The sequence below is a fragment of the Pieris napi genome, chromosome 18, assembly GCF_905475465.1.
Source record: "Pieris napi chromosome 18, ilPieNapi1.2, whole genome shotgun sequence".
Classification (NCBI taxonomy): domain Eukaryota; kingdom Metazoa; phylum Arthropoda; class Insecta; order Lepidoptera; family Pieridae; genus Pieris; species Pieris napi.
Window position 1 is genome coordinate 9,821,961 of NC_062251.1, and position 21,075 is coordinate 9,843,035.

General features: G+C 35.2%; 1 protein-coding gene and 1 long non-coding RNA gene across 3 annotated transcripts; both read right to left on the bottom strand.

Annotated features, from left to right (window-relative positions):
• Positions 1 to 2,901: 2,901 nt before the first annotated feature.
• LOC125058283 lies at positions 2,902 to 4,255 on the bottom strand. Its single transcript, XR_007118368.1, has 2 exons — positions 3,698 to 4,255; positions 2,902 to 3,429 (listed from the first exon to the last, which is right to left on the bottom strand). It is a non-coding gene; the product is annotated as an uncharacterized LOC125058283 (long non-coding RNA).
• Positions 4,256 to 12,675: 8,420 nt separating this feature from the next.
• Positions 12,676 to 17,657, bottom strand: LOC125058743. 2 transcript variants are annotated; one of them, XM_047662885.1, is made up of 3 exons: positions 17,056 to 17,657; positions 16,283 to 16,778; positions 12,676 to 16,180 (listed from the first exon to the last, which is right to left on the bottom strand). In XM_047662885.1, the coding sequence occupies exon 3, from the start codon at positions 16,056 to 16,058 to the stop codon at positions 13,140 to 13,142; it is 2,919 nt and encodes a 972-aa protein (XP_047518841.1). In that variant the 5' UTR covers positions 16,059 to 16,180; positions 16,283 to 16,778; positions 17,056 to 17,657; the 3' UTR covers positions 12,676 to 13,139. The 2 variants fall into 2 exon arrangements, with proteins under 2 accessions (XP_047518841.1, XP_047518840.1); XM_047662884.1 differs by having other exon boundaries at positions 16,283 to 17,657.
• Positions 17,658 to 21,075: the final 3,418 nt, after the last annotated feature.

Genomic DNA, 21,075 nt, shown 5'->3' on the forward strand with positions numbered 1-21,075 from the left:
ATTAAAACTTTAAAATATTATGAACATTCTATAAACTATAGTTAAGAAAAATGAATAAATTAATTAAATTCTTACTTTTCATAAGTCATCATCACTTTCAATATATCCAGTATCACCTAAAATTTACAAAAAAACTCTTATTTCTAATCAGTTGATAATATTTTTAATTTCTTGCTAAGAAAATTGGACATTTCAAACATTGAAAAGTTATTTAAAACAGAAACGTTATTTATTACGTAACTGTTTGAAAAATAGTAATCAATTAGTGAAAGCCATTTTATATATTGTAAAACATTAAATTTTATTTCAATAAGAACTATTTGTACCTGATAATAACGAATTAAGAACTTCAGACTCTTCGTAGTTATGCACTTGGCCATGATGGTTTTCTTTATTTTTAACTAGCTGACCCGGCGAACTTCGTACCACCTAACAGTCAATGAATGTCGTGTTACTTTTTAGCTGAACTAATTTAGGCTTTGATGAACGTAAAACACAAATACAAAATAATATATTTATATGGATAGAAACAAAAAAGTATTTTATTATGATGAATGATGATGAAAACATACATACAGAATGAGAATAAAAATAAAGAAAAATAATAATTAAGTACTTCAAACTCATGTCAGAAAAAAATGATTGAAAACTATGTTGTGCAGATTGGGAAAAAAATAAAACTCGGATGTATATGTCTATGTCTAATTCATTAATAGGACTTTCATTCAAGCACTTTGTGGTAAACGACATTCTTTGTTTTTTGGTCAGGCGCAAGAACAAATAAAGCGGATGGTTTGCCGACACGTGAGCATGCCACGTACAATTGACCATGAGAAAAACATGCATTTTCTAGATTGCAGTTGGATAATTAGTGGCTTCTTCTTCGTTTGTTACACAGTCGATAGATTTGAATGAATACAGAGTACCTACGATTTCATTTTGAATTATAAAATTGAGGTCATCTACATCTTTATTTTTAGCGGCCAAAATTGCTCGCTCACTTAACCATTTAGTATTTTTGTGGTTAGCAATGATATCCGGGAATACTTTGTTGATAAGCTCGTCTTTTGATGATACGATATTGCAAAAATTTGGAGGAAATGAAATCAAACCGCTCGATTTGTCAACAGGAATACGGCCATTACCGATAGTCAGCAATTGCTTCGAGAAATCATCAGCAGATAGATCGTTCAACAATGCAACTCTCATATTTACAGACAGTTGAAGTTTCTTTACATATCGCCACAGATTTGATGCTTTGAGTCAAGCGTTTATTTCGTCGGCAGCAGTAGATCTTGGAATGACTGGTAGTGTTTGTCGGAAATCGCCAGATAATAAAATCATTGCACCACCAAAACATCTCGAGTCATTGCGCAGATCTTTTAATGTTCGGTCTAGTGCTTCCAATTCGCGTTTGTGCGCCATTGTGCATTCGTCCCATATGATGATTTTTGATGCTACAAAAACTTTGGCCATTGCGGAGTGTTTCGAAATGTTACATGTCGGTTGTTCAGTAGTTTGAAGGTTTAATGGCAATTTTAACGATGAGTGAGCCGTACGGCATCCGTCTATCAATGTGGCCGCTATTGCAGAAGAAGCAATTGCTACCGCAATTTCGGATCTCGCACGTACAGTGGCCAAAATAAATGACATGAGGAATGTCTTTCCAGTCCCACCGGGGGCATCCAAAAAAAATAAGCCGCCATTTCCATCATCAATTGCATTAATCAGTGTATCATAGACTTCCCTCCGCTTAGGATTCAACAGAGGTACATTCGTTTAAACTGATTGGATTAGTTCATGTGGATCATATTCACGTTCACGTTCCAATCCTCTATTAAATGCGTTATTCATTCCGCGATCTGGCGCTGGCATTCCTAACCTAACTAACAAACTGCCGCACATGAGGTAACACATATCTTCGATCAAGAGCAAAGTCTGGTTATGGATCTCCTCATTCACCTCAAGATCGGAATTTCTTGAGCTGTAAAATATCTTCTGACATGTTATCTTTGTATTTGTTCCACAGGTCACGTGGGTTCGATGGGAAGCATGTTGAAATGATGATAGCAAATAATGTGCGTATCTGACTTGGAGATGCAGAAATAATTGCTTCAGCGATTGTCGTGTCCCAATGAGTTTCGTTTTCAAGCAAATTTAGCTCTTGACATGCTGCACGAAATGTGGGGCACACGATGCCATTAACAGTTCGTAGTGATTCAAATGATGTTGGCCCTCGAACATGTACCATCAACCCAAGTAACACGTAATCTGTATATTCACTGAAGTAAAGACTGATTTACGTTTTAAAGTCAGACTATCACTTTAAATCAGTTTTGACTTAGTTTAAATGCTTTTCAGCTATGCATGAAGCTATTGTATGGTCTAAAAAATAAGGTTAATTGGCTTATAATCATACTAAAACATTAATTACTTTTAATATACAGCACCTTAAACAGCATTTACACTAACACAAAGGTTAAGACCTTATATTAGTAAATAAGAAAACCTAATACATTAAATAAACGTTGTCGAAATACTTTATTGTGAACTAAGATTTATTAACACATTTTTAAGATTAAACGCATTTTTATAATCTTTTCTTATGCTTATTTACAGCTAAGCATTAGCCAAACATTTACTAAAGTTTTAGCTCTGTTATCTTCTTACTTTATTGTTACTTTAAAGCTTTCAGCACTATTTAGGTAAATAAAAATTTAATTTTATTACTATAGGTCATAATTTGGCCATAAAACCATGAGTAGTATGATTATTTTCATTTGTGCGTTAGTATATATATATACTCATTAGTAATTTTATGTCGCACGTGTCACGTTGTTGTCATGAATAAACAGTGGAAAAAGACTAAGAGAACAGGTGGAGTAAAGAGAAAGATAAAAATGGAATACTCAAATTTTATATCTGGTTTAAGTAATGAAAAACGTGTTCCAAACAATGATACTCTTGATACACAAAATACAGAACAATCGGTAGTTGTGTATGAGCCAAGCACCGTTCAAGAAGTTCTAGCAAGTGGTTCCGTAGTACATTCAAGATTTGAAAATGAAAATTATTTTGCAGAAGTGTTACTAGTTGGTCGGCCAAGTTATTGAAATCTGGTAATCCTGACATTGCGAGCTGGGTTTCTCTTTGGGCTTCATAAATAGTGGGGCCGGTATCTGTGTCGCTATGCTGCATCATAATTGACAATTCCTCGTCAGCATCTTCATAGGTTAAAAAACCCGTCCGTTTGACTTTACAAGGCAACACTGACCAATCTGCGCGAGGCTTGGAATTTTCATTCCTTACTAATGCAGACTCATTAGGTCTTTTTGGATATCGCAGTTGACGCTGACTTTCCCACCCGCTTGGAACAATAAACAGTTTAGTTGATCCCCTTTCGGTCGTTTGCACAATTTTAAAAGGCATCTGAAAAAAACAATTGAGCTTATTTAGGACTTAATAGAGAAGGTACTTTACCTTAAAACTAAATAAGTACCCGTATAACGCGTGCCCTTAAAACGTATTTACAAAAAGTTCCTTTAATTACAATGTGCGAAAAATAAGATTATAATATCGTGTTTCAATTCACTAGGTACTTTTATGTAGTGGCACGCTTAGCGTAGGAGTATACCTACCTTAGTAGGTAATCTACCTTATTATTCCTTTCCTATACACACTACAACTAAATTGGTACCTGTAAGGGATCGTGATCACGCCGGTGTTTAAATTAATTCAAAAATAAAATACACAATATTTAGCAAATGAGCGCGCGTCGTCACAGGGACAGGAATCAAGTACTACTAATGAATAGAGGTCGTTCTCTTGGTGCAAGTGACGTCACGTTTTGTAGGGATTGTTGTTTTATCGACTTTAAGTCGCACGTCCCGTTCGTTCTATTCGGGCACATGATTCAGGGAATTCCCCAACTCATTTATTGTGATAATGATTTTATACTTACACTTGGCAAATTATCTAACTGGAGACAGATAAAATATGAAAGACGTGGAGTAGGGTATCATGTAATTAAGGGATTCTAAATTATTATTTCGGTACCCTGATTAACACTATAGCAATCCATTTTTATGACGTATAAGGGTAATAAACATTATAACATGCCTAAAAAGTGTTACTATAATGCTAAAGATATCACTTAGATATTTTTTATGTAGGTTGAATGACTTAAGCTATTTTTTTATACTATAATAAGACTGACAACATTAAAAGACACTAGTTGAAAGTTTAGAACATTAATATTACATTTTTTTTTTTTTTTTTTTTTTTATATAATAGGGGGGCAAACGAGCTTGCGGGACGACCAAAAAGGGTAGTCCACGCAGCCCATAGACACCCATTTTAGTGGGTGCGTTGCCGGCCTTTGAGGGAGGAGTAGGCTCGTTTTTTAAAAATTTGGAGGTCGTATCTCTGAGGGAAGACCCCCCCCGGGAGCCGATTCCACAGTTCGCTAGTTCGCAAAAGAAAATGCCTAGTGAAGCGGACCGTGGAAGACCTCCAACCATCAAGATGATGCTGGTGAAATTTAGAGGTCGTTCGGCTCGTACGGTGTTGAAAAGAGGCAAGAGGGATCAACCCAAACAATTCTTCAGAACACTCTCCGTAATAAATTTTGTAAAAAACGCAAAGAGACGCAATGTCTCTGCGTAGCGATAGAGAATCAAGCCGATCAGTAAGACATTGGAGATTGACAATTCGACAAGCCCTTCGCTGAATTTGGTCAAAAGGAAGAAGCTGGTATTTGGGAGCACCGGCCCAGAGATGCGAGCAGTATTCCATATGAGGTCGTACTTGAGCTTTGTAGAGCTGCATACGTTGCACCTCAGTGAAATACTGCTTAGCCCTACCCAAAACACCCAGCTTTTTGGAAGCCAGTTTGGCTTTTTCTTCCAGATGACTGCGAAATTGGACTTCTTTCGAAATGCCAACCCCAAGGATACTGAGGCTGTGTGACGAACTAAGGAGAGCGCCTTCAAATTGGGGAGATACGACAAAAGGATCTTTCTTGGCAGAAAACGAACAAACCTGAGTCTTTGTAGGATTAAACTTAACAAGGTTGTTACTACCCCACACAGAAACCTTCTCCAGAATCGACTCAATTTCGAGAACAAGCATGTTGCGACTCTCATCGACTTCAGATCGAGACATGTTCGGATGGCCGGAATATAATGTGTCGATGGTGCTGTCGTCTGCATAGCAATGGATGTTGTCGATATTCAACAGGTCATTGATATGCAGAACGAACAGGGTCGGCGAAAGGACACAACCTTGCGGAACGCCTGCATTGATGGGTCTAGGATTGGAACACGCTCCGTCAACTAGGACTTTAATGCTACGTCCTACAAGAAAATTTGCCAGCCATCGGCATAAGCCATCGGGCAAACCGTATGACGGTAGTTTCGAAAGAAGCGCCCTATGCCAAACCCTATCAAAGGCCTTAGCTATATCCAAGCTAGCGGCCAATGCCTCTCCCTTACTTTCCACAACTTCGGCCCATCTATGAGTTAGATAGGCAAGAAGATCACCAGCCGAGCGGCCACGGCGAAAGCCATACTGACGATCACTAATTAGCTGGTGCTCCTCCAGATATCGCAAGAGCTGCCTATTGATGATAGACTCCATTACCTTTGAAAATAAAGAAGTGATTGCGATAGGTCTGTAGCTGGATGGTTCAGAGCGGTCACCTTTTTTGGGAATGGGATGAACATGCGCAGTCTTCCATGAGCTTGGAACTACGCCCGAGGAGTACGAGAGTCGAAAGAGCCGTGTAAGCACCGGAGTCAGCTCAGAAGCACAGGTCTTAAGAACGATCGAGGGAAGGCCGTCAGGACCACTTGACTTGTGGGTATCAAGGGAGATTAAGGCCCTCCGCACACCAATCTGTTCGAATCGAACTTCAGGCATAGAAAACCCGCAATGCGGAATAGTGGGCGGTAAGGTCCCTGAGTCATTGAGCGTGGAGTTAGAAGCAAAGAGAGAGCAAAGGAGCTCTGCTTTCTCTTTCGCCGAGTGAGCCATCGAGTCATCCTCCTTTCGCAAGGATGGTAAAGAGGGCTGACAAAAGTTTCCCTGAGTTGCCTTCGCCAATGACCAAAAGGCTCGAGTTCCAGAGGGCAATTTCGCGAGCTTTTCACCAATTCTGCCAATATGTTCCGATTTTGCTTTAAAAATTTCTCGTTTAAGGGTTCGGGTAGCTGCGTTAAATTTCTTTTTATGGAGAGCTACATCGGGATCCTTTATGGCCATTGCGTGAGCCCAGATTTTATAGTACTCTAGCTTAAGACGGGAAGCCTCTTTGCAAGAGTGGCCAAACCATGGCCGAGATTTACCACGAATGGGGACCATAGAGTAAGGGATATAGAGTTCCATTGCTTGTAGCACCACATCGGCGACAGATTCAGCGCTGGCGTCAGGATCACTACCCTTGAAGCAGACTTGCAACCATGGGTATGCTGCAAAGAAATGACGCATGTCATCCCAATTGGCCGATTTGTAATGCCAGACACGACGGCATTCCGAAAACTGCGGGCGGGTTCGACGCCTAATTGGCACAACGGTTCGCACCAAGCAGTGGTCGGAGGACCCAAGTGGGGCATCCACAGTAACCTCATAGAAGTCTGGGTGAGAAGTCAGCATAAGATCTAATAACGAAGGCTGATGGTCAGCTCGGTCTGGTATTCGCGTAGGCGTTGTGACCAGTTGAGTTAAAGCATATGCAAGAGCGAAATCATGGAAGCCTCTTCCCGAATAGTCGGTCGTACGAGAATTTAACCACTCAGAATGATGGGCATTGAAATCACCCAGTATAACGACTTCAGCAGGCGATAGAGACAGAAGGGAATCGAGTGCAGTTTGGACATGTTCTATAAGTCGATCGACCTCGGTGTTGCCGCTGTGTGACCTGTAAAGGCAGCAGTATATGCGGGGATGGTCAGCACATTCTACGCGTACCCACAAGGTAGAAAGATCGGATTCTTCCAAATGTAAGAGGCGACGGAAATTTATATCCTCACGAATGTAAACGCATACACCGGCTTGTGGCCTAAAATTATGCTCAAGACAATAGCCTGGATAGTGCAAATGTTCAACAGACGAGGGAACTATCTTGGTCTCCGTTAGAAACAATAAGGCCGGCTTAGCCGTCTCGAGGTGAAAGTGGACGGGATTTAAATTAGATTGAAGCCCCCTAATGTTAGTAAAGTCTGTGTTAAATTGTGTTACCGTGAGTTTATTTCTAGATTTGCCTCTGCAGTTGAGCGGTATTTTGTCCCCCCCAGAATACGCGGGACAGCCTGAGTGAGTACACCCAGGGACGGATTCTCCTGTACTAGAAGTGCAGGTACCCTCCTGGGGTAAAAAAGTTCTATTTAATAACGCTGCCATGATGATTCGGAGAGGAAGGAAATGAGCTTCCGGGAATCCCACAATATAAAACGAAACGCGACACACGTCCTGCGTGGGCCACTTCACGCTTTTTTCAATGGGAGAGTGGTATTACCCCGGTCGTGTCGGCTCATTCGGCTGCTTACGCAGCATGACACTCCCACTACTTGGACTAACTGACTGCGCTGGTGGAAATAGTTATTGTTCAAATATCCCACCAGCGGGCGATGGGGTCGTCACTGCCCTACGCCTTAAACATCCCTTAGTCGCCTTTTACGACACCCACGGGTAGAGATGGGGAGGTGCTATTCTATAAGCCGGCACAACACGGCAAAAACGACGTGACATGACGCCATTTGCTTTCTGTTTTCTCGAACATAAAAAAAGGGTGCGTGTACTTATGTACGCGCGTAAGAAGTTATACTTCTTTGGCATTATTAAAAATAGTTTTTGATTGCATGCAAATAATTAATTACAATTAAATAATCAAAGACTGGAAAAGGAGTCATTAAAGTCAATAAAGTTCAGTTTACATTTGAAAAATTAATTAAATAAATATTTATTATTATTCTCTTACATTAAACAAATAAAACACTATTTATCTTTAAAACATTTTTATTTCATTATACTATTATTTTTAAGTGACTCTAATGTCTTCTTCAGAATTTCGGTTTGTAATTTTAAATTAATCATTACTTGGTTGTGCATCTACGAGGCTTCTCCAAAACTAAAACTACTACTTGCTTTCTGCAACAAATAAGAGAATATTAATTTAAGCTCTGTCCATGCAAAACTTAAATTTTTTTATAATTCATATTATAAATTTTTTAACACATTTATATTAATATAATTATATAAATGTGTTAATAATATAATTTGTAGCACATGCTACAGACCTGGATAGCAACTTTCTTTTATTCTATTTAGAGATAGAGATAATTTAAATATAATACCGGTGTCTTCCTTGTAGGTTTCTTTGGAGTTGTTTGGGGATTCTTGTTGTTCAGTTCGACATGATTTTCTTTAACACGTTGAACGCCATGGGGGTCACCGGTGACCTCATCATTCCTCTATCATAGCGCCATGGGGGTCACCGGTGACCTCAAGTTAAAGACATATTCAAACCGTTTTTTCTCGTCGTCTGCCATACCCACTGTTGATTTTAAAGTACTATGTGACCGGCACGGCGCCGTAGAACAATACTTCCGATTGGGACAAATGTACCTAGATAGTACATTGAAAAAATCGAAGGATTTTAAAAAAGAAGCAAAAATAAAACTTCGTTCCAAAAATGTTGGATATTTAACTCAATTCAGTCTTTATTTTTTAAACAAAAATTAGCAGAAAGTATGTTGTGTTGTGTTGTGTACCAATATTACTGAAAAATAAAATTTATCTTTAGAAAAACTAGGAAATTGCAAAGTGTAAAAAAGTTCGGAAATCCACAAGTGCAGGCCTTACAACAACCCAACCCTTAGAAATATTAATATTTAGCCTTAATTTTGTCAAATAATACAGTAAAAGTTGATGAGAAAAGATGTCAGAAAGAAAAACAATAACAATACATGCATACAGGGTTCACAATTATGTCAACCTAAGCCCAAACCGTTTTATGGTAATTTTACGATGATTACGATTTTTTTAAACCGCCCATTTTACGGTTCTCTGCAATGCCGAAGAATAGGCACCTATTTGGTCACTCATATCTACAGACCCTTCGGATTTATTATGATCCAATACGATCTTCGGCTTCCGAATCTGTTTGCCTGTTTACTCTACCACAGCAAATTTGTCGAAAGCAAAAGCACGTCCCTCTTATCCTTCCATTTTAACACCGTTACTCAGTCTTCATTCTCCACAGCCATTATTTTACCTTTCTACAGTTCTGAATTCTAGAACAGCCTAACCCTCTTGTTTTTTCGCAAAGTGCCGATTAAATGGGTTTGTTTCTCCAATAACCTAGTTCTAAGCTTGTATACCAGTTGTCAGTTGCAAGTAAGTATGTATAACCTAACGTCTTTTTATTTTCGGTATTAGCATCTGTTCGCTATCTGATTATGAGTGGCAATCATTGTTTCTCAAAGGGTTTGTTGTAAAATAATATGCTAACGCGTTGATTTGTAAATTCTAATTCCTCCATAGCTAAGCCAATACCTAAGGATCTCGTACATTATTAACGCAACCTAAGTTAAGTTCGTTATGTAGCGAAAACAAATTTAGTAGGAAACTAACAGAAAGAGCAAAGCAGAGGCAATCGTCGCAAGCGCGAGCGCACTAGCACTGTCGAAGTGAATAGCGGGTGGCCGGCGGGGTGGGCGGCACGGCGCAGGGTAACGGAAAATGTCTTTTCTGTATTTGTGCGCCATGGGGTGCACCGGTGACCTCAGTTATATATTTGGCTGTAACTATGTAACCCATGGGCAGAATTTAATAAAAATAATTTTCTATACATATATTATCATTATAAACAAATTACAGCAAAAAAGATTTTTTACGATTTTTGTTTTTTTCTATTGGCGTTTAACGTGTTAACCTTTCTTTTATCCTACAAAATAATGAAATTGTTAAGTTATGTTGTCACTGTTGTGCACACCTTTGTTTGGCTTTTTTAGTATTCAAGTTATGTCAAAACTGATTTATTACCTTGTCATTGTTGGCTTTTGGGATATCAATTGTTTCTAAAATGATTTTATTTGTAATATCCTGAAATATATAAATAACATCTATTAATTTAAGTATCATGGTGAGTGGTTCGCACTCAGGTATTAAGGTGTATTATACCCACTGTCCATTATAAGTGGGAATGGGCTCACTTCTGGCTGGACAGAGTTTCGGTACTACAAGTGCAACATGGATGTTTTGAGGTATTACAATATCTCTAACTACCTGTAGGGGAATAAAGTACTGTTGTGAGCATATGCCTATGCTTGAAAGGTTGAACCTTGAACATCACCATACATCATATTTATAATTAACATTCCTACCTCGACACCATCACAATCAAATTCATTGAAATCTACTTCAAACCGTTGCGGTATCATCTCTGCCATATCCATTGTGTCTCGAGAAGGTGATGGTGGCTTTGATCCACCTCCAGTTTTAGATGTTTCACGGCGATAAGATGACAACTCTTTTTTTGTATTCAATTTAGTGCACTTCCACTGATTCATCAATTGTTTTTTGTCTCTTGTCCTTATATTTGCTAGATTAAATCTGAAAAATTACATGTTTTGATTAAATAATGTGGTCATTTTTTTGAGATGCAGGTACTTATTAAAATGTTTACTTCTCTGTTATATCGCTCCAAGCCTTCATTTTCTCCTTATTAGTATTCGTGCTTAAATCTTTGTTCTCAATTATTGATATATAGAATATTACTAAAACGTTGCTGTAACAAACGCAATAAACATAAGCAATGAATAATGGTTCATGTTTCAGTTTTAATCAACAATAATACTCGATAATACCTACGGATAGTTAACCTCAATTGTATTGAAGCACTCAGGAAGGTTGGCACAGTTTTTTCACAAATATTTTATCATATTAATTAGTTTTGATTTAGATATTAAATTTAAATCACTTCTGATTATAATTCAGACGCACATATAAAATTCGCACTTGTATAATGAAAATAACTAGATACATAGATAATCTTTTATTTTAAACAATAATTCAAACTCCTATATTTGTTTAAAAGGTAAATGTCAATGTCAGATGTCAATTGTCATGGATATTCAAAATTCTTGTTAAGCTGCTAAGCTAAGAAATAGAATATGCGTGAAGTTAGCTTATATTCTATTTCTTTTGTAGATTGCGCACGCTATAATCACACTCCGAATTTTGTGTCATAGGTGCGCGCGCATCGTAAAATTTCACTCTCATCAAATTTTCATAACGCGCCTAAAGAAGTATAACTTCAAAAATAAAATTATAACACACATATGAATGAAATACTACTTATTATGTTTTTCTTTTTTTTATTAAAAAGCATTTCTGTGACGGCGCGTGAATTATAAGCCACAAACATATATATATTTTCACATAAGACTAATACCCCCAACTCATTTGCATTCAAAACAAAATAAAATTGATGTTTGTCTTACCTTATGATAAATTATTTTCAATGAAGACACATTAAAACGTCTCCGCACAACACCAATGCACTGCAATACACTAAACGAAATATATATAATCAATTCAGACATATAAGTTTCGATAAGTTTTTTCAAATATTTTTATACAAAGAAAATAAAACGTTCAGCCTTAGAATAAAACGTAACTTTGGCATTGTAATTCAAAAAGCTGTATAAAAGCTGTACTAACATCTAAAAAAATGCTTTTTACATTAGAATATGCTGTCTCACAACTTTACTAATGTCTGTCTTCAATAACATTATAAGCGCTGGTTAGCAGCACTAATAATATTTAAAAATGCTCAAAGCCGTATTATTTGGGGCCCAAATTGAGCTTATATGACACTTATAAACTTATAAACGGCTGATATAGTGCTACATATGCTGCTCATATACTGTTTTGCACGTAAGTCCATGCTGTTGTACGCTTCTTATAATGTTGTTTTGTGTTACTTGGGAACAACCGCAAATAGAAACATTCATCATTCTTCGGATGAACTGTGTAAATACGACCAAGAGCATCAGTAGAACGCATATTTGGATGACCAGGAACTGCATCGCCTTGCTTCCGACGTTGAAATTTCTTCGATGTAGCGTTCCGAATGTAATAACGTGGCATTTCTGAGTAAAGCAAAGTTCGTGCGAACGGATCGCTTTGACAAATCGCACCACCAAATATAATAACAGTGCCTGAACTTTCGAGACATAGACAATAGCTCAAAGAGTATATAACCACTACGTATGAATAGCTTATCAAGAAAAATCATAGACAACCTATAAAAAGACATTTACACTTTTGCTAACCTGTAGATTTTTTTTCCTTAATCTTATAACCTTTACCAACTGATTTTTTATTCCCTAAATTCCGTTCCTTTCCGATGATTTTATGTTTTTAGTGTAGAATAAATCTTAGGTATTATTTTCGGGAATTAAAAATTAAATAATTTTCGAAAATTAATGTCTAAAACAAACAAATATAACAGTACCTGAACTTTGTAGACATTTTACAAAAAATAAATTTCTGAACGCACAACGCGAAGAAAAAAAAAATAGCACTCCGGGAGTGCCGGCAGAAGTGAAAACTTCAATATTAACGTTGTGTTTAATTATAAGTATAAAAGTACTATCATTTATGAGGTAGAATACAATGTTTATTTATTGCGCTATCGTACACAAATATGACAATTTATATGTTGTTATTTATAATATTACTAGCTGACCCGACAGACTTCGTCCTGTCAAAAAGATTTGTAATGTGGCAGTTCTTGTGCCTACGTACTTTAAAAAATTCTCCTGAACAGAACCGTCACCCTGGTGATAGGGCGTTGTGAATAAAAAATAATTAAATAAAACATATATAAGGATTTAAAAGTAAGTAATCGCTTTATTGTTAATCATGTGAATCATAATTATTATTGTTATCATTGTAGTGCTTTGTGGTATACGATGTTTTTTGTTTGATTACCTGGCGCATAGATAAACAAATCTGATGGTTTTCCAACACGGGAACAGGCAACATACAATTGACCATGTGAGAAACATGGGTTTTCTAGATTAATACCACAAACACTTAATGATTGCCCCTGGGACTTGTTTATAGTCATAGCATTATAGTATAGTTACTTCTATCACATTGTTTAGTAATTTTTTTATCGCTAACCGTGTACCGTTGCAAAGACGCGGTTGGTTGATATTTCGCAACATTATAACCACCGATCCAACATTTAATTGAAGATTGTGAGGTGGCAATCCTGGCAAATCCAGCGAGTTTAAAAATTCCGGTGGATAGTTGACTACATCATCTTGATTAGTAGCCGAATCAACTGATTTATATATCCTCAATTCGCCTGTAATTTGTTCTTGAATTTTGAAATTTAATTCATTTACATCTATGTTTTTTGCAGCCAGTATAGCTCGTTCGCTCAACCAATCATGGTTTTTGTAATTTTGAGAAACATCTGGAAACACCTTCTGAATAAGTTCATCTTTTGATCGAGTTAACTGACAAAAACTTTGAGGAAAGTTAATACAGCCAGTCAACATGTCTATAGGAAATTTGCCATTACCAATGTCAATGAGTTGTTTAGAGAATATGTTTCCAGATTGGTCATTTTGCAACTCGACACGCATATTCTTGCTTAAATGAAGTACTTTGACATGTTTCCACAAATTGGAGGACTTTAGACATGCATTGAGTTCATCAGCTGGCGTTGATCGTGGAATCACTGGCAATGTTTGACGAAAATCTCCTGCTAATAAAATCATTGCACCACCAAATCGGTTATTATTGCTCCGTAGATCTTTTAAGGTTCTGTCTAAAGCCTCCAAAGATTTTTTATGTGCCATCGTGCATTCATCCCAAACAATCAATTTACATTGCTGCAAAACCTTTGCCATTGCAGAGTTCTTCGAAACGTTGCAGGTTGGAGTTTCATTGCTTTGCATATTTAATGGCAATTTTAGTGCTGAATGGGCTGTTCGACCACCTTCAAGCAAAGTTGCTGCGATTCCCGACGAAGCGAGTGCAAGTGCAATTTTATTTTGTGAGCGAATTGTTGCTAATATTAATGAAATCAAAAAAGTTTTTCCTGTACCACCAGGTGCATCTAAGAAGTAAATCCCTCCAGTTTCATCATTTGTTACTTTCATAAGAGTTTCAAATACATACTTCTGTTGTTCATTTAACAGTGGAAGATTTGTTTGAATTAATTCTTTCAAAGCGTTGAGATCATACAGTTTTTCTCGATGCAACTCTTGGTTAAAAGCGTCATGCATTGGACGATTGGGCGCGGTCAGGCCTAATTGAATCAATAGTTTGTTTGACATTATCAAGCACATGTCCTCAATTGAAATCAATGCTTCATTGTAAATTTCTTCACTGATTTGAATATTTGGATTTCCCATTCTATTCCGTATTTGATACAAAATATCATCACACATATAATCTTTGTACTTGATCCACAAATCAATTGGGTTTGATGGGAAGCATGTAGATATGATTATAGAAAACAATGTTCGTATTTGATGAGCGTGTGATGATATTACAGCATCATTGAGAGTTTGATCCCAATGAGCGTCATTTTCAAGCAATTGCAAACGTTGACAGGCTTCTCTGTAGGATCCACACAATTCACCATCAACAGTTCGTAACTGTTGGAATGATGTTGGGCCACGTACATTGACTAATAGCAGTCGTAAATAAAAACATTCATCATTGCTTGGATGTACTGAATAAATCCGACCAATCGCATCGGTGGAATATACATCTGTATATCCTGGAACTGGTTTTCCTTGTTTCCGTCGTATAAATCTCCTTGAGGATTGATTCCAGGTATAATATTTTGGCATTTCAGAATATAGCAATCTTTTTGCGAAATCATCGTTTTGGCATGTCTCAAAAAAACTGGTTAATGTAGTAGATGGTGGCTGAGCAGCTCTTTGTACTGCGTTCTGTGCTGTAAAATACACTCTTTGTCCATTTTCTAAATGCACAGCTAAGTGAACAACAGAAGGGTGTCTCTCATGAATAGGAAAAGAAAATATTCGCCAAACTGCTTCATTACTACTGACATAGCGGCCCATTTGGTATTGGGTAACTTCATCATTGGAATTCTCTGCACCAATTCCAATCACAGCCATATCACTCCCTTTGGTTACATATTTGCAAATGTATTTAATAGATTTCACTGAATGGCAAGATTCAACGTTGATGTGTGCTTTGAATGTCTTTGATAAAATGGGTGAATATGGAACAATCCAACGATTATCTATTTCAATATCTTGTTGATTTAATTTGACAATTGTTGATTTTCCATTGTCTGCTGTCGATCTGCGACGATACAATGGATAACCGTCATTACCAGTAATTGTTTCCGATATTAATGTCCGTGGATATCGTTTTGAACATTTACCATCCATCATACACGGTGAATTTTGATTAAGAGTTCCACATGGACCATGTATCATGTTTTTGATGACTACCTCATGCAATCCAGGATCTACTTGTACATTAGGGATTTCAGCTGATATCACTGCATCAACTTCATTTGGCCTTATCTTTTCAACCAACCAAATCAAAATGTGTGCATGTGGCAATCCTCGTTTCTGCCACTCCACAGAATACATCCAGCAGCGTGTCTCACCAAACACATTATGTTTTACGATGAAATCCATTAAAGATTTCAACTTTTGTCTAAAGACTCTGGCTGTAATATCATGACGATCAATGGGTGATTGCCCAGGGAATAACTCCTGCTTGATTTCTATCCATTGCGGATTGCATGTAAATGTGATGAACAAATCTGCTGTACCATAATGACGAACATACGACATGGCATCTTGAGCATATTCGTGCATATGCCGAGGGCTTCCGATGTATGTTGCTGGAAGAATAGTCATCCGACCGACATTCTGTGCATTTCCATCAGTATTAATCGCATCTCGAAGGTGAATATACTCTTCAGATCGGAGTTTGGTTTGATTCAACCTGATGAATGTTAATCTCTCCGTTTCAATTTTAACATACATGTCAACAACATATTTGTGATATAATCGCCGACATTACAATATGTGATTATCTTCATTTTCCCGAATCATTAGGCGGTATGAATAATAGTTCATTGAACTGACTTTTTTGTAGGTTTCAGAACCTGTAAATAGATTTTGTTTTAATAACATTCAAATATAAAATTAAAATACATAATATAATGACTGAGATATTATCGCCATAGCTAAACTAATATTTTAGTTACCTGTAATGGGATTTATCATTTTTATTGAGAAATCGTAGCCATCTTCACCTTGCCAAAATATAATGGGATATTGCAGTGCATCATATGAGCGGTGTGTTTCCTTTATACGTTGTAATTGATCATTCCGACGATGTAAAACAATATCACGGGATTCCAAGTTTTCTCCAACTACAACGATAGCAACTTCATCAATAGTTGGTGCATTAAAACGTCTTGTATGTTGACCTGCAGGTGTTTTATCAGCTCTGATTACAATTTTGTGATTATCGGATGGCATCAGATCCAGGGCAGTTTTAAACAATATAATCAATTGATTGTGTTGATGAAATAAAGTTTGTAATTGTTCTACAATAGACCTCTTTACTAAATTGTTATGTGCACAACGCAGATCAATTTCTTGTGGTGAATTGCCCATAAAATAAATTTGCAGGAATTTGTTGTCGCTATCTGACACTGGTAACAGTGAACCTGCTCTGTGATATATTTGCCCTTGTATCTGTAAATAAAAAAAAAATATTATGGTATAAATTAATGGATTGTCAGTGATCAAACTTAAATAATATTTGATCTTAAAAAGTATATATTTAGTTATAACTAATATCTATCAAATATAAAATATAATAAAAGTGTCACTGAAACTGAATCACCATATAATATGATGACTGAGTGATATATAAGTGATTAAGAAATTGAAGATTAGTGACACATCTTAACTTTGGTGACAGAAAATTTTGTTCGCTAAAATAATTATGAGTAACTGCTATAATACATACTTTGAAAGTTGGCATAAAATTTTCCCGAACTACATTTGTTGCCCCAAATGAAGTCATTTGAAAGCAATTGTTATATTGTTGGATATGTGTCAAAAAGTGTATAGAATCTGTTCCTATTCCTGAAACCAATGAGTACAATGGTTCTGGTGGTGGATCCAATGGTATCAATTTCACTTTACCATTTGCGCAACACAATCCATTGGCTTCGTTTTTGTATTTTAATGCCTTACAGTGTGAGCAAACCGAGTTCATAGAACCAATAACAACACATTGTTAGTTACTGTAGTCAATTGACACATCGTAACTGAAAGCAGCTCGATTCAAACTTTCGCGATTATTAGTTGAATGTCGCGCTCGCGCTTCACGCGTTTGTGATATCCGAATTCTTTCACGTTCATTTCCGTCGTCACGTTCTTGTGCAGTACGATTAGATCGGTAATTAGCTTGGTTTGTAGCATTTCTGGTTCTTCTACCTAAATTGCTTCGTCTTATAGGAGGCATATCAAATATAAATTATTTTTTCACTAATCACGAACTAAACAAACACTAACAACTAAACACTCTGCACAAAACACGATAACGAATTTGTTTCGTGTATCAGTTTACAAAAGCAAACTCAGTAGATTAGGTAACAGACAACTTTTTTTTTTTTTTTAAATTTGATATGACTTGAAGTCAAATCCTTTTAAGCCGTACGAATTGTTTTATTTATTTAAAATTTGGATATTAAAAATAACAAAACACTGTTGGTACAAGTCGTCGGAAATATCTGCGAACCTGGCTTAATGACGTCATACAAACTGGAGAGATAGCAAAAAAATTGAAGATGTAAAAATAAAAAATATTTTATTTGTGTACTTATTTTTATTGATACTCGTACCTACTTGAAATTTACAAATACTTATTATTTACATTATTTAAAATTCAAATTATTTACAAATTTACAAATAATACAAAGAAAAAGTTGAGAGAAAGAGAAAGTGGCGAAACTATTCTAGAAAAGCCTCGACACCAGACATGGTAGCGCTGTCGTTTTCGTCATCTTCTATATTATCACTCAAAATGTTGTCTTCGGTTTCGCTGTCACTGTCTTCTCCTCCTAATGAAATTATTAATTCGCGTTCTTCATGTTCATATAATCTGTCATTATGCCAAAACTTATCTCTTAAGCGATCAACATTAGTCTAGTCGACAAGTTGAAAATGGAACAAAATAGAGATACTGCTCTTAAAATTATGTGCGATAGCTCATTCGAACCGGAATGACGCCTAGAAAAATGTGCTAAAAGCGTGTATTAGCACATAAAAAATTGCAAAAGTTATAGACAATTAAAGATGAAAAAAAAATGGCATTTAGTTTTTTGCCAATATTTAATAAACTATTAATATTTAAGAAATTTCAAATAAAGATTCTGAAAGAAGAGAAAATTTCCAATAAAAAACTCCTAACTCTCGGAACTCTATCTCCATTATTTATAACTTTAATTTAATGCTGAAAATAGGTCTGCGGGTGACATTTTTAGGATTCGCGCGTGGCGTCAAAAGCGACTACGGCACATTAATTAATTTATTTAAGGTATTGAATATTTTTTTTTAAATTTGAAAAAATTATGGTGTGTTCTGAACACTATAATTAATTTATTCCCGTTGAAAATTTTACTTAAAGTTAATTTTTCAACAAGTTAAATAATTGTTAACAAACGAAATTTTCTCGAACGACCGTCTTAATTGTAAGTGAAAAAAAATGTTTAAATAATGGTCGTAAAAATATTTCGCTTCGTAGAGCCTTTCTTACATACATACTTAACAAGATCGTGCCATAAAAGTTAAAAAAATATTTATACTTTGTTTATAACATTTTTTTTACTTAAACAAAAACTTAAAAATCCATGTAATGATGTTAAAAATTTTTTTTTTTTTCTAAATCATCATACAATCGTTTTTTTATTAATACAAGATATTTATTGATTTGCAAAAAAAAAAATTCCCGCCATTTGTTGATAAATTTTTTTTTAACAAATTGAATAAATACATATTTTTTTAAAAAATTTTAACATAACTTTATTACATTAAAAATTTTATGATTTTAAAAAAAAATTTTTTTCCTAAAAACAATTTTTAATTGTTTATAATCGTTTTTTTTAATTTTCTATTGTTTAAATAATTAGTAAAAAATTTTTTTTTTTCTAAAAGTCATAATTAACAGTCCTCTATAAAGTAACAGAAAAAAATTTTTTTTTAATCAACAATTCTATTGTTTATTAATTTACCAAGTTGTTATAAACAAATATTCAACTTTTTTTTATTTTTTTTCTAAAACTTCTAAAATTAACAAAAACAACCATATATAACAAAGTATAGAAAAAAAATTTTTGTAAATTTTTTGATTATCATGAATATTACTTTTATTTAAAATTAAATTTTTTTTTTTCTATACTTTTTTACTAAAATTTGTTATTTAGGAAAAAATTTTTTTTTTAAAATCATAAAATTTTTAATGTAATAAAGTTATGTTAAAATTTTTTAAAAAAATATGTATTTATTCAATTTGTTAAAAAAAAATTTATCAACAAATGGCGGGAATTTTTTTTTTTGCAAATCAATAAATATCTTGTATTAATAAAAAAACGATTGTATGATGATTTAGAAAAAAAAAAAAAATTTTAACATCATTACATGGATTTTTAAGTTTTTGTTTAAGTAAAAAAAATGTTATAAACAAAGTATAAATATTTTTTTAACTTTTATGGCACGATCTTGTTAAGTATGTATGTAAGAAAGGCTCTACGAAGCGAAATATTTTTACGACCATTATTTAAACATTTTTTTTCACTTACAATTAAGACGGTCGTTCGAGAAAATTTCGTTTGTTAACAATTATTTAACTTGTTGAAAAATTAACTTTAAGTAAAATTTTCAACGGGAATAAATTAATTATAGTGTTCAGAACACACCATAATTTTTTCAAATTTAAAAAAAAATATTCAATACCTTAAATAAATTAATTAATGTGCCGTAGTCGCTTTTGACGCCACGCGCGAATCCTAAAAATGTCACCCGCAGACCTATTTTCAGCGTTAAATTAAAGTTATAAATAATGGAGATAGAGTTCCGAGAGTTAGGAGTTTTTTATTGGAAATTTTCTCTTCTTTCAGAATCTTTATTTGAAATTTCTTAAATATTAATAGTTTATTAAATATTGGCAAAAAACTAAATGCCATTTTTTTTTCATCTTTAATTGTCTATAACTTTTGCAATTTTTTATGTGCTAATACACGCTTTTAGCACATTTTTCTAGGCGTCATTCCGGTTCGAATGAGCTATCGCACATAATTTTAAGAGCAGTATCTCTATTTTGTTCCATTTTCAACTTGTCGACTAGACTACATGGTTGCATTCTTTTTTCCAATCTTCCGGGGTTATACTTTGGATCGCTGCCTTTGTTAACCTTTCTATATCTTTTTCTGATTGGTCAATATTTTTGTCTGCCACCCTTTGTTTCATCAAATTCCAAACATACTCAATAGGGTTGAGATCACAGTGGTAGGGTGGCAGACGTAATACCTCATGTCCATGAGCTCTAAATATTTCATCGATGAAATATACCTTCTCAGGTTTATTTCTTTGAATCAACATATACAGTTCTCTTTTAGTCATTTTGTCATCAAATTCGATGTTGTGTTCTTGCAGCCATGTTTGCATTTCGTTTTTACGTGCACTGAAATTTGGCGGCTTATTTGCCTGCTTACTGTGATAGGGCGCGTTGTCCATGACAATTATTCCGTTGGGTGGAAGGTTCGGTATCAATTTCTCTTTAATCCATTTGGTAAAATTGGACGCATCCATTTCGTCATGGTAATCACCGGTTGTTGATTTACACTTATATAGGAGCTCGGCTCCTTGTATGAAACCGTTCTCATTACCTGCGTGTACCACAATCCAGCGCTGACCAGGAGAGTGATTTATTCGGACACTGGAATCACTACTATTTTGCCAACATTTTGAGACAGTATAGTGTGAA